Source organism: Setaria italica, chromosome III (genome assembly GCF_000263155.2).
Source record: "Setaria italica strain Yugu1 chromosome III, Setaria_italica_v2.0, whole genome shotgun sequence".
Classification (NCBI taxonomy): domain Eukaryota; kingdom Viridiplantae; phylum Streptophyta; class Magnoliopsida; order Poales; family Poaceae; genus Setaria; species Setaria italica.
In genome coordinates this window covers 6180143-6195237 of record NC_028452.1, presented here as the reverse complement: position 1 = coordinate 6195237, position 15095 = coordinate 6180143, and the positions used below count along the sequence as shown (strand labels likewise).

General features: G+C 42.1%; 2 protein-coding genes across 4 annotated transcripts; one reads left to right on the top strand and one right to left on the bottom strand.

Annotated features, from left to right (window-relative positions):
• Positions 1-648: 648 nt before the first annotated feature.
• LOC101764829 (outer envelope pore protein 37, chloroplastic) lies at positions 649-6043 on the top strand. The gene is made up of 6 exons (XM_004960700.3): positions 649-1151; positions 4456-4545; positions 4887-5057; positions 5139-5233; positions 5482-5602; positions 5786-6043. The coding sequence occupies exons 1-6, from the start codon at positions 750-752 to the stop codon at positions 5915-5917; spliced, it is 1011 nt and encodes a 336-aa protein (XP_004960757.2). The 5' UTR covers positions 649-749; the 3' UTR covers positions 5918-6043.
• A 4769-nt stretch (positions 6044-10812) lies between these two features.
• LOC101764431 (protein FAR1-RELATED SEQUENCE 5) lies at positions 10813-15095 on the bottom strand. Of its 3 annotated transcripts, none has more exons than XM_012844694.2 (6): positions 14942-15095; positions 12456-14608; positions 11927-12127; positions 11697-11832; positions 11446-11543; positions 10813-11174 (listed from the first exon to the last, which is right to left on the bottom strand). In XM_012844694.2, exons 2-3 carry the CDS (start codon positions 14541-14543, stop codon positions 12077-12079), a joined length of 2139 nt encoding a protein of 712 aa, XP_012700148.1. In that variant the 5' UTR covers positions 14544-14608; positions 14942-15095; the 3' UTR covers positions 10813-11174; positions 11446-11543; positions 11697-11832; positions 11927-12076. The 3 variants fall into 3 exon arrangements, with proteins under 3 accessions (XP_012700148.1, XP_012700149.1, XP_012700150.1); XM_012844695.2 differs by having other exon boundaries at positions 12456-14605; positions 14942-15082; XM_012844696.2 differs by lacking the exon at positions 11446-11543.

Genomic DNA, 15095 nt, shown 5'->3' with positions numbered 1-15095 from the left:
CTTCAAATTTTGACTAGATTGGATTGACATATGGGTCTTTACACACTTGGCAAAGTGACCCTCTTTGGTAACCACATCCTAATGTTATCTTAATATAATAGCTAAAAGCACCCTCATTTCTTTTATACATGCCTCATCCTATGCCAACTACTGCAAATACCACCATAAAATATGACATTATCTTTGTGCCTAGATCCCCTGAAACCAAAGGAACACTACAATCTTGTCATCAATATGAAAAAAACTTGGTTTGAGTGTATAGAAACCTAGATGTTTGATTCGGACTAGGATCAAGTCAAAATGTCATTTAAACAATTTAGTAATTATTAAGCTTATGCATATTATTTGGTTGAATGATATAGATTCAACATGCAAATGACTACGGTTATGATGTTCTGGCGAAGAACAATACAAGTTACCAGTGATATAGAATGGGAAGAGTATATAAGAATTTTTGATTTTAAAAGAGTTTGAAAAATAAAAGGGAACAATTTTGTGTCAAACTAATTAAATATTTTCAAGTGATATGAGCCGATAGTTTCTGGAGAAATCAAATGCACTTTAAAAGTTTATTGAAGAGAATTGCAATTTCGAAAAGAAAAGGGGTCTACAAAATTCTATCGCATCCTTCGATGCTTCCTCCTCCACTCCTTCCTCTTCATTCTATCGCATCCTCATGCAACGGACACCACGTGTCCCCTTCACTCCTTCTCGCCACCCCATCTCTCTTACCCACCTCGGCGCATCGCATGGCGGCGCCCGCACTCCTCCCTCCCCCTCCGATGGACGGAGACGGCGCCGCCCCGCCCGTCCCCGCGACCCCGGACCCGGCCTCGCCCCCGCCGGCGCCGGAGCCGAAGCCCCCACTTCTGCGCCGGCGTCCGCCCGTCCGGGTGACCTCGGAGTTCGACAGCGAGCGGCGGCTCTTCTCGCACCGCTTCTCCTGCCGCGTCCTCGACGGCCTCGCCAAGCTCCGCCTCCGCGTCAGCCACGGTGCAGGGGGAGGAGGGATCGCCTGGGGCCCGCCCGATGTGGCCCTCCTGGCGCGGAACTTCTCCGTCGTCGTCGACCCCGCGTCCCGCGGCGCCGTGCTGCGGGGCGCCGCCGACCTCGCCGGCTCTCTGCGCCTGCGCGCTTCGCACAACACGAAGGTGCGGCCTCTGATTGATTGCGCGCCTTTTCCACCCGAATTTTGTTGCTGCCTCTGATCCTAGCTCTGTCGTGATTAATTGCGAATGATACGATAGGTGATAAAATTAATTTTACTACTATTAGCTTTCCAGCATTTGGAAGTGAAAGGGAACTGATAGGATTTTGTAATTCTGAAATATGTAAACGGAACCCAAATGTTTCTGGAAATGAAATGTAACCGAAATACTCACTGTGGACAGTTCACTTTGTCAGCTATGACTGAAATGGGATACTAGAGTTAGGTGCTAGTAAGAGTTTTGCTTGTACAAAATGTGCACTTTAAAGTGTGGGGGATTACTCTGGGACTGGGAATACCAGAAAATGCTAAGACTAGACATTCTTGCTTTGTTTGGGGAAGGAAGAACAAAAGGGCATCCCAGGTCTGCTTTCATTCTTTGCTGGATGGGTCTGCTTTGTGAGATGACACAGCATGTCTTCCTCTAGAAGTATGTTGCTATGAGGTAGGGTTCAGTTCTAATGCATGTAGGTTGGACCTTGCTTTTGTGGTGTGTCTGTCACCCAGGGTTGTCTTAACTTGTGGCATGGCTGCACGAATTGTATGTTGACAACTGTTTTCTTGATGACCCCATATCATGTAGGATAGGGCACTGTAAACAAAGTTGCTGTTGGATCATATGTTCAGTTGAGAATATCAGTGTCTGTCATTGAAAGTGTACTAGCTTATGTTGAAATAGTTAAGCTTGTACATATCAATGAGCATGTCCTACTCAAACTAGGTTGAATGGATTGGAGAGCTCCTGCTCTTAAGTAGGACATGTAGTGGAAATAGTTTGTGTAAGCTTTAGTATAATGATCAAAGTTTTGTGTTTTTCAAATAATCATGCAATGCTAAACAAGTTGAGTTATTCTTTAAAGAACTGATCCAGGCATATAGGAACAAATAAGCACATGGTAGGGACAAGAACCAGTCACTACATAATATCTCACATAATGTAAGATCTTTGATTCATGCAAACATGGAGTTTTGCTAGGACTGGTTCCAAAATCTTAGAACTGCATCCTGTTTTGTTACCTTGAGGAACTAGTGTTAGAATATTGTAGTCAATGTCAGATACTTTGCTATTCTAACAAGTATGATCTTTGATTAATTTGAATATGTGATTTTGTTAAGGATGTGCATATACCTAACATGTCTTAGTGCAGCTTAGCACCATCAAATGCCTGTTGTCTGTTTTAAGTGCATAGTCATGTGGATGAAGCATTTGGTAGCCTGTATTCTATCCTTTCTGTAATTTTTCCTGAATATAGAGACATCTTAGATCTGTGGCGGAAGAAGTTGTTTTCCATGTATTATGTCTATCTTCTGCTCAAAATTGTTGTTTTTCATGATTGGAACTCTTAAGTCAGAAGCGATGCATGTTGTTTGTATATAGCTCTATAGCAGTACTGTGTGACTCTGAAACTGGCTTGTGTTTCAGAATTGCCAGAGTGGAGAACAATCATATATTCATGTCGGCTGTTCAGCACACTGTTTATCTGTGTCTTGCAACTATGAATATGACAAATCTATTGTTTCTTGCATTCACTTGGATAGGTGCTTTCAGTTCAAGTACCACAGTAGCAAGGTTTGTTCTGTTCAATTGAGATGTTTTGATAACTGCGTCATGTTTCCTGTGATGAACTTTTGGGGAGTATTCTCTTTGAGTTTATCCATGCATTCTATGTCTTGCGAATTTTGTCTTCACTTGGTTTCAAGTGCTTTTCTTCCTCGTGTATCCTTATCAAAACTAAAGTTAAACTATGGTAAAGAATTCATATTGAAAGAAGGCTTTTCATCTGAACTAACATACATTAATTATCTATTTGACTTGCACCGTGGAGTTAACTTTGATAAAGTGAAACTTCAAATCATGCCTATTTGTGAGTTGTGAAGAGATGATATTTTGGTTGTTATTGAGCGGTTGGTTATCATGAAGCTCATGTTAATCCTCGAAAAAAATTAAGCTCATGTTGTAATTGCTACATCTTTAAAATATTCAGTTGAAAGATTGTTTTTTTACTGAGGTTGAGGCAATTGGGAATCACCTCATTCTTTTTGAAAGGACTACTACATGCATTAGAATGATTGTGATTTTCTTATACCAAAAACTGTTTTTTTCTCTTTTCTATTTGGATGCTCTTGGATGTGCTCTGAAATGAAGAATGACTTGACAGTTTGTGTCATACCAATGCAAAAAAAAAAACTCGAGCATCTAATTTGTATTTAAAGAGTTCCATTTTAACTTCTTCGATGGATGCACTGTTCATTTGTCTTGATATGCAATATGCTTTTGTTCAGATTACAACTTGCAAAGTTATTCTTTTTTGTTCTCCTATAATGCTGAAGAATAATTGCTAATAATCAGTATATCTACAAATAATTTATTCAAAGTGGTTATTTGAAAAGCACACCAATTACTGAAGTTTTATCATCCATGTCCAGTCGTGGGACATGTTACTAATAGTACATCAATGCAGTTGGACCTCATGGTCTGGAGCAGTGGAATGTTTTGTCTTTCCTATCTAGTTGTTCTAAATGAAACAAGAATTGGTTTCCAGGATTTTTTGGAGTAACCACTCTATAGTATGTATGTGTTTTAGACCATCCCAGCAATTATCTCTCCTTTCATGGCCTAAAAAAAAATCATATCTCCTTCCCTTGCCTCTCTTCCCTTCCTGTTGTCACCATCAGGCCTTGCCTATGTTTCGCACAAGTTGAGTATTTGCCTTTGAGTGATTAATCGCTTAACAATCATTTAATAATGATCAACGAGAGGAGCATGTGTTGGTGCTTAATTTGATCTTCTTTCATAAATCATCAGCTGATGAATTTTACTGATGATAAGGACACTTTTGAATCTGCCAGAAAAACTTTTCCGTGTTTTCTCCACTTTGCTTAGATGCTACTCATTCAAGGTTGGCTTTCTGAGCTTACACATAGACCAATATTAGTAAATACCATCATGCAATGATTACAGGATGCAGTCTATACTTTGTTTTGTTTTCTATGTCAATCTGCTAGCTAAGTCTATAAGACTAAATATTACCACTAGAAATGGCAAATATGCTGCTGAATCTTATATGTTATTCATTGTGTTCTCACGCAAAAATGAAATTGCACATCTTAGTCAGCATGACACAAGCATTTGCATTGTTGTATCTTTCTTTTTGTTTTGTCCAAAGGTTAGAAACTGTATTACATTTACATTACTGCATAGTATTGATTAGGGTTACCCTATTGATTACTGCATTTTGTTCTCTCAGGAGCAACAAGGAGAAGTGTCAGTTACTGCAAATTTGGGAGATTCACCATGCAAGATTGAATTATCATCTCTGGTTCCTCCTAATGGACCGGTCAGTGTTTCACAAATTGGAGGAATAAAAGAAATATACAAATGTTAATCTTGAAGTTAGCCTATAAATGATGGCGTTATTCTTTTGAAAATTATGTAAATAACTATGAAATTTTCTCCATTAATGAATGTATCAGCAGAAATAAAAGAAAGCTATACAGTTGTAATCCTGAAGATGGCCTATAAATGGCGAAATTATGCTTTTGAAATTATTTAAACATCTATGAATTTGTGCAATTAATGGTCATACACATACTATAACCTTGCTAAGCCTAAGTTCATTGGTAAAATGCATGGGTTGATCACACTAAAAGAAAATAAATATGCATTTCTTTCTTGTAGCCAAGAGCAACTTTCTTCTTTCCAAATGGTGAAGTTTCAATAAAAGAGAAGATATTGGATGAGGGTAACAGAATTTTGTCAGTAAACGGCCTAGTGAAGTCACGTGTTTTGAAAGGAGTTTGCACAACTGCGTACAACGATAATGCAATGAACATTAAATACCGCTACAAGGTAAGGCTTGTCTCAGCTGGTTTTCTTTCATTTATATTTACTATATGCAACTGACAGTGGTTCATTGATCATATTTTTTAGGATGATGAGATATCATTTATCCCCAGCATCTCGCTACCATCCAATTCACTAGCATTCGCATTCAAGCGCCAATTAACGCCATCGGACAAGCTGAGGTAACTACAATGACATGAATTTGGCGCACAATGTCTTGAACTTCAAACAGTTATATGGTTGCATAAACATATCTAAAAGTAGGGGTGAGGTTGACAAATGATAGAAGCACCATATAATTATGTCTCAGATGCACGTGAAAGTTGCACAATATTTGGGCCTGGACATTAGAATGCATGTGGAGCTTGAAGGATGCTGTTTATAAGTCAAGTGACCCCATTGAACTTATGGAACTTCTTCTTGTTGCCAGCTATTGGTACAATTTCGACACAAATTACTGGGGTGCCATCTACAAGCACAAGGAAAATAAGCATCTCAAGTGGAAAGCTGGTTATGAGTCAGACAACAGGCTTGGATGGGCATCACTTTGGGTAAGGCATTCGTCCACATTTAATTAACCGACAACTTTTCTTTTCATGTCTGCAAGGTGCGAATACCTTTTCTTCTTTTCCTAGCATTTCTTGGCCAAGAGAGTTTCTCAATTATGATTCGAATGACAGTTTTGCCTTTCTACTGAAATACTGGAATCAACTGATATAAAATCTGGCATGCAGGTTGGAGATGCTGGCGGCAGTACAAAGGAGGTGCCTTTGAAGGCCAAAGCCCATTTCACGCTTAAAGTCCCCCAGGGCAATATAAAGAATTCTGTCGTAGTGTTTCATGTGAAAAAAAGATGGGATTTTTAGCTTCTAGCGCACAGCTAAAAGAGAGAACCAACAAGAAAACTGGAATGCATGTAAATTTGTAACCTGTCCAGCTAATTTGTTATGCACAGATGCCATGAATAAATTATGTGATGTTTTTTGCAGTCACATTCGCGGCGGTGTCCAACAGGGAATATTTTCACTGAAGCACAAAATACAATCGTTTGCTTGTAACCACACTAGATGCCCCTTTGGAGTTATCAAGGACCGAACTAGAAATCTCCACGTCTCAGTTATCGATAACATTGATGCGTTTTGTCCTGGCATACTTCCTTGCAGCTGCTGCTACATTATCATCACAGGTCCTTGCCTTGCCTGCACCTGGCATACTTCCTTGCAGCTGCTTCTACTCATCACAGGTCCTTACCTTGCCTGCACCGGAACTCAGTTTGTCATTGAGGGGGTGTCTGAGAGAAGGGGGTTAAATTTTAGCCTCGTCACATCGAATGTTTGACACTAATTAGGAGTATTAAACCTAGACTAATTACAAAACTAATTACACAACCTCTAGGCTAAATCACGAGACGAATCTATTAAGCCTAATTAGTCCATGATTTGACAATGTGATGCTACAATAACCATTCACTAATGATGGATTAATTAGGCTTAATAGATTCATCTCGCGATTTAGCTTAGGAATTCTGCAATTAATTTTGTAATTAGCTTATGTTTAGTCCTCCTAATTAGTATCCGAACATCTGATGTGACAGGGCTAAAGTTTAGCCCCTGGTATCCAAACGCCCCTGAGCTTTTGTCCCAAGTTGGACAGAATGTGGCTTGATGCCACCCAGCACATCTTTGTCAGGGTGAGGTAATATTGGCTTTCTGGATAGAGTCCTGGAGCCAATGATACACGTCAACCCCCAGGAAGAAGGTTGACTCTTGGCTTTTCTTTTATCGAATTCATCAGACCCCAGTTACATGCGATGTTCAAAACTTCAAACCCCATGTTGCCATGCCATCCTGTGAAGCATCACGATATACTCAGCAGGATGCAATGGATCAAGCTCCGACATAGATACAATATATATTGCAAATTTTTAGAAAACATTCATCAGGACAACAAGTCTCTAGCAACTCCCACTTTATTAAAAAATGGTTTGGCAACATGGTTAGTAAATAAAGATATAAAAAGTGCATCAACAAGACCAATGCCACGTTTTCCTCTTCAGAGCCACTTTGACAAAGCAGGTAACACAGAAAGCAAGAACTTACCTGCCTCTAATATGTGCCCATGAAGACAATCTTTCTTAAACAATGACAACATATAAAAACAAATACAATCTCTTTGAGAAGTATCCTGCCCCTTTACCAAAATTATTATTAGTCTTTGGTTTCACCTTTGCAACTTTTGATCAAAGGCTAGTGAAAATTATGTGTGTTTCGTATGCAAAGTTGTATCAAAAGAGAAATTAAATGTCAAATCTACTTTTGAAGATTTCTTCTTACAAAAATACACCTCAATAATGGAAAGAGAGAGTGATAGGGTAAGTGAGCCATTTTGCATTTATCCAAAAAAATCTATTGAAGGTCGTCCGTTTCGTATAGCAGTCTAATATCTGCTCCTCCCCTACAGACTGGTTAGCTCCAGTTGTCAAAAACACACAAACCATGTCCTTAGACCACTATAGATAGAACAAACACATGCTTAGGTTGCTTATTACCTGATTAAGCCTAAGTACCACCCCTTCGTGATTCGTGAAGGGTGAGCGGCCACAACAAATGTTTAAGGTCCTTCATGGACTGCTTACCACTTATGCCACATACATGCTGCTTAAATGCATGTTTTTTTTCGTTCTCCATGTGGTGTTCACTTTGCCCTCACAAAAGCTAGCTCCTGTTGCTGGTACTACTTGATACTCAGTACACAAATGTAAATGAAGTTGTCACATGTCAAAGGTATATTTGCGAACCACATTTTACTCAACAAAGCTAGGACATTATTTTTCTTTCATATGTTGGACAAATATACAGGTTGATTATCGTTATTAAGTTGTGTACTTATTATCCTTCTACCTGTGTATTCTGTATTGTGCATATACCATTCACGTGTTGCTTTGTTGCCCTGATCTGTTGGGGTTAGGGGAGGAATAAAGTGTAACTGACATGTGGGTGCAAGTTGATGTTAACATGGCTGACAGTGCCGTTTGGACATGTGGGTGCAATGCCCCGTCGCTTGGACTGCATCATGCAGACCACGGGAACTGGGAGGCCTTGGTATAACAGATCTTAGGATTGCTTCCTATGCCCTGAGACTGAGGTGGTTGTGGTTAAAAAGAACCGACCCTGACAGACCTTGGAGAAACCTCGCTCTGCAGTTTGATAATGACAACGTGCTTCAGAAAATGTTTCAGGCCTCGATTCAAGTACAACTGGGGGACAGCAACCTAGCTTTATTTTGGATTGACAGGTGGAATGGTGATTCATCGCCATGCTCCATCGCTCCTGATCTTTGCAACACTGTCAAGTCCAGAGTCAGAAACAGGCGCCTAGTGTCTGAAGCTTTGCAAGACAAGAAATGGATTTCCGACGTTGTTGGACGGCTAACAGTGCCGGCCATCCATCAGTATGTACTTTTCTGGCACCAACTGCAGCGCGTTCAGCTAAGGCCAGGTTCCGAAGATGTTATCACTTGGAAATGGGAGCCTTCGGGGGTTTATTCAACAAGGTCTGCGTACCGGACGTTCTTCATCGGATCACAAACATCTCCTGCAGGCTCATTGATCTGGAAAGCCTAGGCGCCGATGAAGGTGCGCTTCTTCATGCGGCTAGCCTGCAGAGATCGCTTGTGGACAGCAGCCAGACGCCATCGTCGTGGCTTACAGGACAGCACCGCCTGCGCCTTGTGTGATCAAGAACTAGAAGACTCCAACCATCTGTTCGCTCGCTGCTCATACACTCAACAGCTATGGCACCTCATCAGGTCCATCCTGCACTCTACCGTTCCCGGTCCGGTGCCGGATGGGAGCTTAACTGAATGGTGGCTCCAAATGAGACATGGCTTGAACGCTACACAGAAGAAAGGTATTGACTCCAGCATAATGCTTATATCCTGGATGATCTGGAGAGAGCGCAACAACAGGATGTTTGGCGGAGCCACCCCCTTGCAGCCGATGCAGCTGTTACAGTAGCTCATCGATGCAGCCGTTCTCTGATCAGCAGCGGGCGCCAAACATTTGGCCACCATCGGCTGGCCGGCAGCAACAGAAGCTCAAGCAACGGGATAGTATCATACTGAGCTTCGTCTCATTCTAAAACGGTTGTTAATCTCGCATGTAATAGACAATAAACTGTTAACCGTGTGCGTGCGCCCGGACGGCCCGCATTGTACTAATCCTTTTTACAACATCTTCTTAATACAAAGATACGAAGTTCTCCTGCGTATTCACGAAAAAAAACATGGCTGACAGATCACTCAAAAACACCCATAAAACCAGCCTTGTTATGTAATTCTGCACTGGTTTTGACATTTTTTTGGGATATATCAGCCATGATCCCAGATTGGCACCGTGCAAAAGGACATATGATAATTTTTTTTTCGAGAATATGTAGGAGAGATGCATATCTTTTCATTAAGAAAAAAAATGAATATAGTTCTTACAATGCGGGTCTTCCCGGGCGCACGCACACGGTTGTGTTACATGTTGTGAAATTACATTGCGAAACCAAAACAACTTAGAAAAGAGCACAGGCAGCATCAGGGAGCTAAAGTGCTAAGTGCTGAAGCTCGTTCAGCTGCAGCTGGCCATCCTAAAACTGACATCAGAGAAGCACCGGCTTCTATCCAGAGCTGTGTTTACTGGGTGATGGCCGCGGTGATCTGAGCAGCTGACTGCGCTGTCGATCGTCCAAAGACTGTCATTCCATTCCCGCCAAATGGTCCAAGAGATTAACATGAAAGAGGAGTCGAGGCCCTTTCGTTTGTGCCTGTTAAAACCCAGACACATCTGCATCCACCAGTCGACCAGCGACCCTGTCGGAATAGGAGTTTGGATGTTGAGTAGTCTGCTGACTGCATACCAAACCTCCTTGGTGTAGCAGCAATCCATGAAGAGGTGATCAGTGGTCTCCGCTCCTTGGTCACAAAGTGCACAATTTGAATTATCTTGGAGACCTCGTTTGTGCCTCCTTGCTGCAGTCCACAACCTATTTTTTGATTGCTAGCCATATGAAGAACTTGATTTTCAATGGTGCCCAAGTCTTCCAGATCGCATTGGCTGCAGGGAAAGTCGTGGCTCCGAGGAATAGGAATCTATATGCTGATTTGGCCGAGTAAGTGCCTGTTGCTTCCCATTTCCAGGACACAATATCCTCAACCCCCAGCTGAAGGGCGACTGAATCGACCGAGTGCCATAACTGAATATACTGAAACAAAACTTCTACTGTTGGCTGTCCGACAACATCAGACACCCAACGTCTGTCCATCAAAGCTTCAGCAACCGTTTGCGATTTGACGATCCTCGGCCTTACCAATCTACAGAGATCAGGTGCGATGTCGCATGGGGAAGCATCTCCATTCCATCTATCTTTCCAGAACAGCTCTAGGTTGCCATCTCCCAGTCGCACAGTGATCGACGCCCGGAACATCTGACGGAGGAGCGGATCGTCTGCAAACTGAACTTGCAGATATTTCCATGGTCGGTTGGCGTCAGTGCGTTACCTAGCGACGTGAAAGTAAACAGAGGGTACCACAAGGGCAGCAGTTACAGTAATTTTCCATCCCCCGTCATCACAACCATGCAGACCCATGACAGTATCAAGTCCACGAACGAGATCAAATGGCATGCCAAAATTTGAAGAGATGCAAGAACGGCGAGTCACTGACAAGGAACAAGCTAATGATAATGTAATTCGCCCCGTTTTTCAATAGATGATGCTAATAATTAGTAAAGTATTTATAGCAACGCGAGTACGTAGTATAATCAGATAGTACGTGAACGTGAGATGTCAGAAGCAACATGAACATTTCATCCCAGTAGCAGGATTCCACAAAACACATGCTTCAACCATTCAGTGCAACCAGGAAGTGGGCACACATGCTAACATTTGACAGACACCCCAGAGAAGGGTACAGAAGGTTTCTAACGTTTCGTCTTTACATCGTCTCATTAGCTTGAACTGAACGCGTTATCCTGACATCCTCCCTGAATATATTTGCTTCGCAGCTGCCTGAGAGCTTCCACCTGATCAGCTGATGCTTTTCCAGCAAGGAGTACTTGATCCCATATCTTCCTCAGTTCTGGTGAAAAAACAATTGTGCAAGCATCGATTAGAAGAGTTTACCAAAATATGCTGTGCAACTATTGGACACTAAGAAACAAATAATCTTCATGAGCTTTTATCATCCCCCACAAAAACAACACAAGCATATTAAATTATTTCCCAGTCCCCAGTTTACTTATTTACCCGTTCCTCTTATGGTTTACCAGTCTTTGAACCGTAGAGTCTAAGAGATTGCTAGCCAACCATGATGGGAAAGAAAGGAATTTACGGGCACAAGTTCAACTAACCAGATTTGTGCATGGATGAAAGGCACATTATTATCAAGTCAATGCGTGGAACTTTTGCCAGATTCTCCAAAATGCTAACAGCTAACGCTGCATCATCCCTGAGTATGTAATAGGTACAAATGTAAGGAATATCTTTATGAGTGATGACCAGACGGAAACAAAACCATAGGAGTTGAGGGACCACCACAAATGTACATTTTACTAACGAAATAAAACCTGAGTAGCAAATAATTTGATGTTTGCATGCTCACCTTCAGTAGCTTCAGACATACAGGCAGAACCATACAGAGCTTCTATTGAAGCAACAAAGACTTCAGCATGTTCAGAAATCATCTGGCATCTTCAAACAAAATTGTCCTGTTTCCCAACAGTCAAGTGGAGGACATTCTGAAAATCAGAACACTATCATTGCTCAGGGGAAACGTATCATGGTACATTAATATTGTACAGTGCTAATACCCTAATAATTATTTCCATTTACCTTCTCAAGGAAATTCATATCAAGTTGAAAAGTCCACATGCTGTTTTCCACTAGCCAATTCAAAAAAGAAAATTGCATGCCAATGATGACAGCTAATAATGCTGCTAAATTGCATTTTTTTTCATCTCCAAAGATATGACAAGAAAAATATCAGACTGGAGACCAAGAGGAATCAAGAAACTGGCCTAGTAGATTAGTCACCTGAAAAGGCAAACAGAAATGTATCATTCTTTGCGTAGCTTTTAATACAGAAAATTGATATATGTAGATCAGAAAGGTCTATCATTTAGTTAGCACTAGGAGTGAAACAAAATGAAAATATATAGTAAGTTTGAATGAGACATTCTTCTCATCTCAGCAGGTTCAACATGCAATGCAACTTCTGTTTACATGCTTTTCAATTAGAAAGGACCATTTTCAGCAATTAAGTCAGAAATCATCAGTACCATCTACTGAACTTGCATAAATAGCACTGAATAATGATTAGAAGAATTCTCCTGATTAATTTATAGTATAATATTAAGTGTACCTTCCGTCCAGAATCTGGCATAGATTGATCATTCATCGTGTCATCTATTGTGACATCCTCATTGATGTTTATGTCGTCCCTTTGGGAACCCCGACCAGGATTTCTTTCATAAGCAATAATCTCTTCATACGCCTTCTGTAAGATATCTTTTGCTGCTTTGTAGACTGCTTCTGATCCAGCTCCTTTCTCAGCACATTTAATGGCATCAACACATAGGACATTGTAACGGCTAGTAATGGACTGAGAAGGATCCTCATCATGATAATTGTTGTTTTCTTCTAACACAGCATTATCATCTCTGGCTTTCCTTGTCCATCTTTTCAAAAAGTAATCAGGAGGTAGTGTACGCGGATCGACTATTATGTATACTCCAAGAATATGACGGCACAAAATACCTGAGAACTCAAAGTATTTGCAACTACAGTTTGCCATCTTATTCGAAGCACTATAAGTCACATAGAATGTTTCGGATGGATCTTCATCTTTTGTGATGCTGTATTTGCTTATAGAACCATCTTCAATTTTCTGAATGACAAACCCCAGAGACTCTGTGAATTCCTCCTGAAATTTACTGAAGACTGCTTTGGTATAAGTGCTTGCCGCCTGTTTTTCTATTAGGGATGCAGTTTTTGTAGTTGCCTTATTTACGTAGGTGTCCATATCAGCTTTTGCTTCATCATCGTATTGGCTTGCCATGCTCAAGTTGAACTGATTCAGAAAAACTTCCAGTGTTGTTTTTGTATTAAAATATTTCTTGTAGAAATCATTCATGGTTTCCAATTTCCATGCTGGGGAAACTTCTGCAAAGAATGTATCCATCAAGTACAAAGGAACCCACTTTTGGCGGATGTTGTAGATTGCTTGAAGCCATGAATTCTTTCTCAAGTCATATTTATCAATGATTGACATCCAAGCTGTTTCAAATGTGGCAATAGTTTCAGACTCAAGAATACAGCTTTCAAGCTCATCTCTTAGGGTTGGATGCTCTGTGTATACATGGGTCAGCTTTTGTTTGGTCCTACTCAAAATATTCCACTTACAGAAACGGTGATATGAATTTGGAAAAACCTTCCCAATTGCAGCCTTCATGGCCCTGTTTTGGTCAGTGACTAATGAACACGGCGCCTTCCCTCCCATTGCTGCTAGCCATGTTTCAAATAGCCAAACAAACGAGAACTCAGTCTCCTCCATAAGCAATGCACATCCAAAAATAACAGGCTGCAGATGATGGTTGACTCCTGAGAAAGTAACAAAGGGCATCATATACTTGTTCTTCTTGTACGAAGTGTCGAAAGTGACAGCATCCCCAAAATGCCGATAAGCTGCTTTAGCCCTAGAATCAGCCCAGAAAACATTCACCACGCAGCCATTCTTGTCAACCTGTATGGCATGCGAGAAAGCGGGGTCATTGGCTTGTGTCTTCTTGAGATAATCAATAAGGCCCTGAGCATCTCCTCCTTCCCCAAGAACATTCTGCCTGAGAAATGCCATCTCGTCAGGCCCCACCATAGTGACCTTATCAGAGCTACCAAGCAGACCTCTAGCACGAAGATAACCAACGTTGGTACTACAAGTGCCCAGGTCATGATTGTGAGCCTTCTCAAGCTTGGAGACAACCCAATGATCCGACTCCCTAACCACCTCCATCATAGCATTGCAACCTTCCCGCATCGACATCCTCTCACGCTTCCTTGTAGCCTCATCCGGTGACTTGTGTTTCTTCTTGTACATCCCTTCCCTGGAGCAAACAAACCTCTTCATGACGACTACCTCCTCTGTACCCTTGGAGCGCCGAGACCTGCCGACACGGAAGGGGAAACCAAGCCGCCTTGCGTACTCATTGTAGAACGCCTTTGCAGCCTCATCAGACTCGAATGTCATCCCGAGCACAGGCTCCTTGGGGTCCTCAGCTGAAGCAAAATCTCTCATGGCATCCGGCTCCATTCCGCCTCCAACCGCCCCTTCCACAACAGGGGCACCGAGAATGAGGCCATCGCTCGGGCCGGGCCGAGCGTTGGTATCCAGAGACATGAGGCAATCGACATAATCGTCAATCAGCTCATCACCTTCGGTCCGTTCTCCCTCCATCACTGCCGGCACGTATCAAGAACTCACCATCCAGCACAAGCATCCATCGCCGCGGTTCGCTGCTGCTATAACCAGGGGCGGACACAAACTCGAAATTAGTAGGTATCGCATATGTATGTATACTGAGGGGCGTACTTAGGAATTGGCTAGGACAGGGGCTAATCCCAGCTTACTAGAAGCTCATGTTTTTTTTTCCCCTTTGATACTTATCTAAATTTTACTAGACTTCCATTTGTTTTTTGACCTTGGACCCGGGCTGCAGCCTGGGCAGCCCGGGTCGTAGATCCGCTACCGTGTATACTTGTAATTGGGTCAGATCCGGGTAGAAATTGCTTATGCTAGGGTCTGGGGTGCTCGGTTTCGGACATCAAGGAGGGAAGTGAGGGGGGCGGGCATACCTGGTGGGTGTTCTTCGCCTGTGAAGGGCCCGAGGGAGACATGGCGAACGGCGGCCGGCAGCGCCTCTCGCCCAGTAGTCGCAGCCGGGAAAGAAAGGCGAGAGTGAGACACAGAACTGAACGGGAGAAAGAAACAGGAGGGGGATTTTCAGTT

Excerpts from the sequence above, each read along its gene's own strand:
- LOC101764829 (XM_004960700.3), top strand. The coding sequence starts at position 750 with ATGGCGGCGCCCGCACTCCTCCCTCCCCCTCCGATGGACGGAGACGGC. Across the intron at positions 1,152-4,455 it reads GCGCTTCGCACAACACGAAG|GAGCAACAAGGAGAAGTGTC; the intron begins GTGCGGCCTCTG and ends TTGTTCTCTCAG. Across the intron at positions 5,234-5,481 it reads ACGCCATCGGACAAGCTGAG|CTATTGGTACAATTTCGACA; the intron begins GTAACTACAATG and ends TCTTGTTGCCAG.
- LOC101764431 (XM_012844694.2), bottom strand. The coding sequence starts at position 14,543 with ATGGAGGGAGAACGGACCGAAGGTGATGAGCTGATTGACGATTATGTC. Across the intron at positions 12,128-12,455 it reads TGCCAGATTCTGGACGGAAG|GTGACTAATCTACTAGGCCA; the intron begins GTACACTTAATA and ends TTGCCTTTTCAG.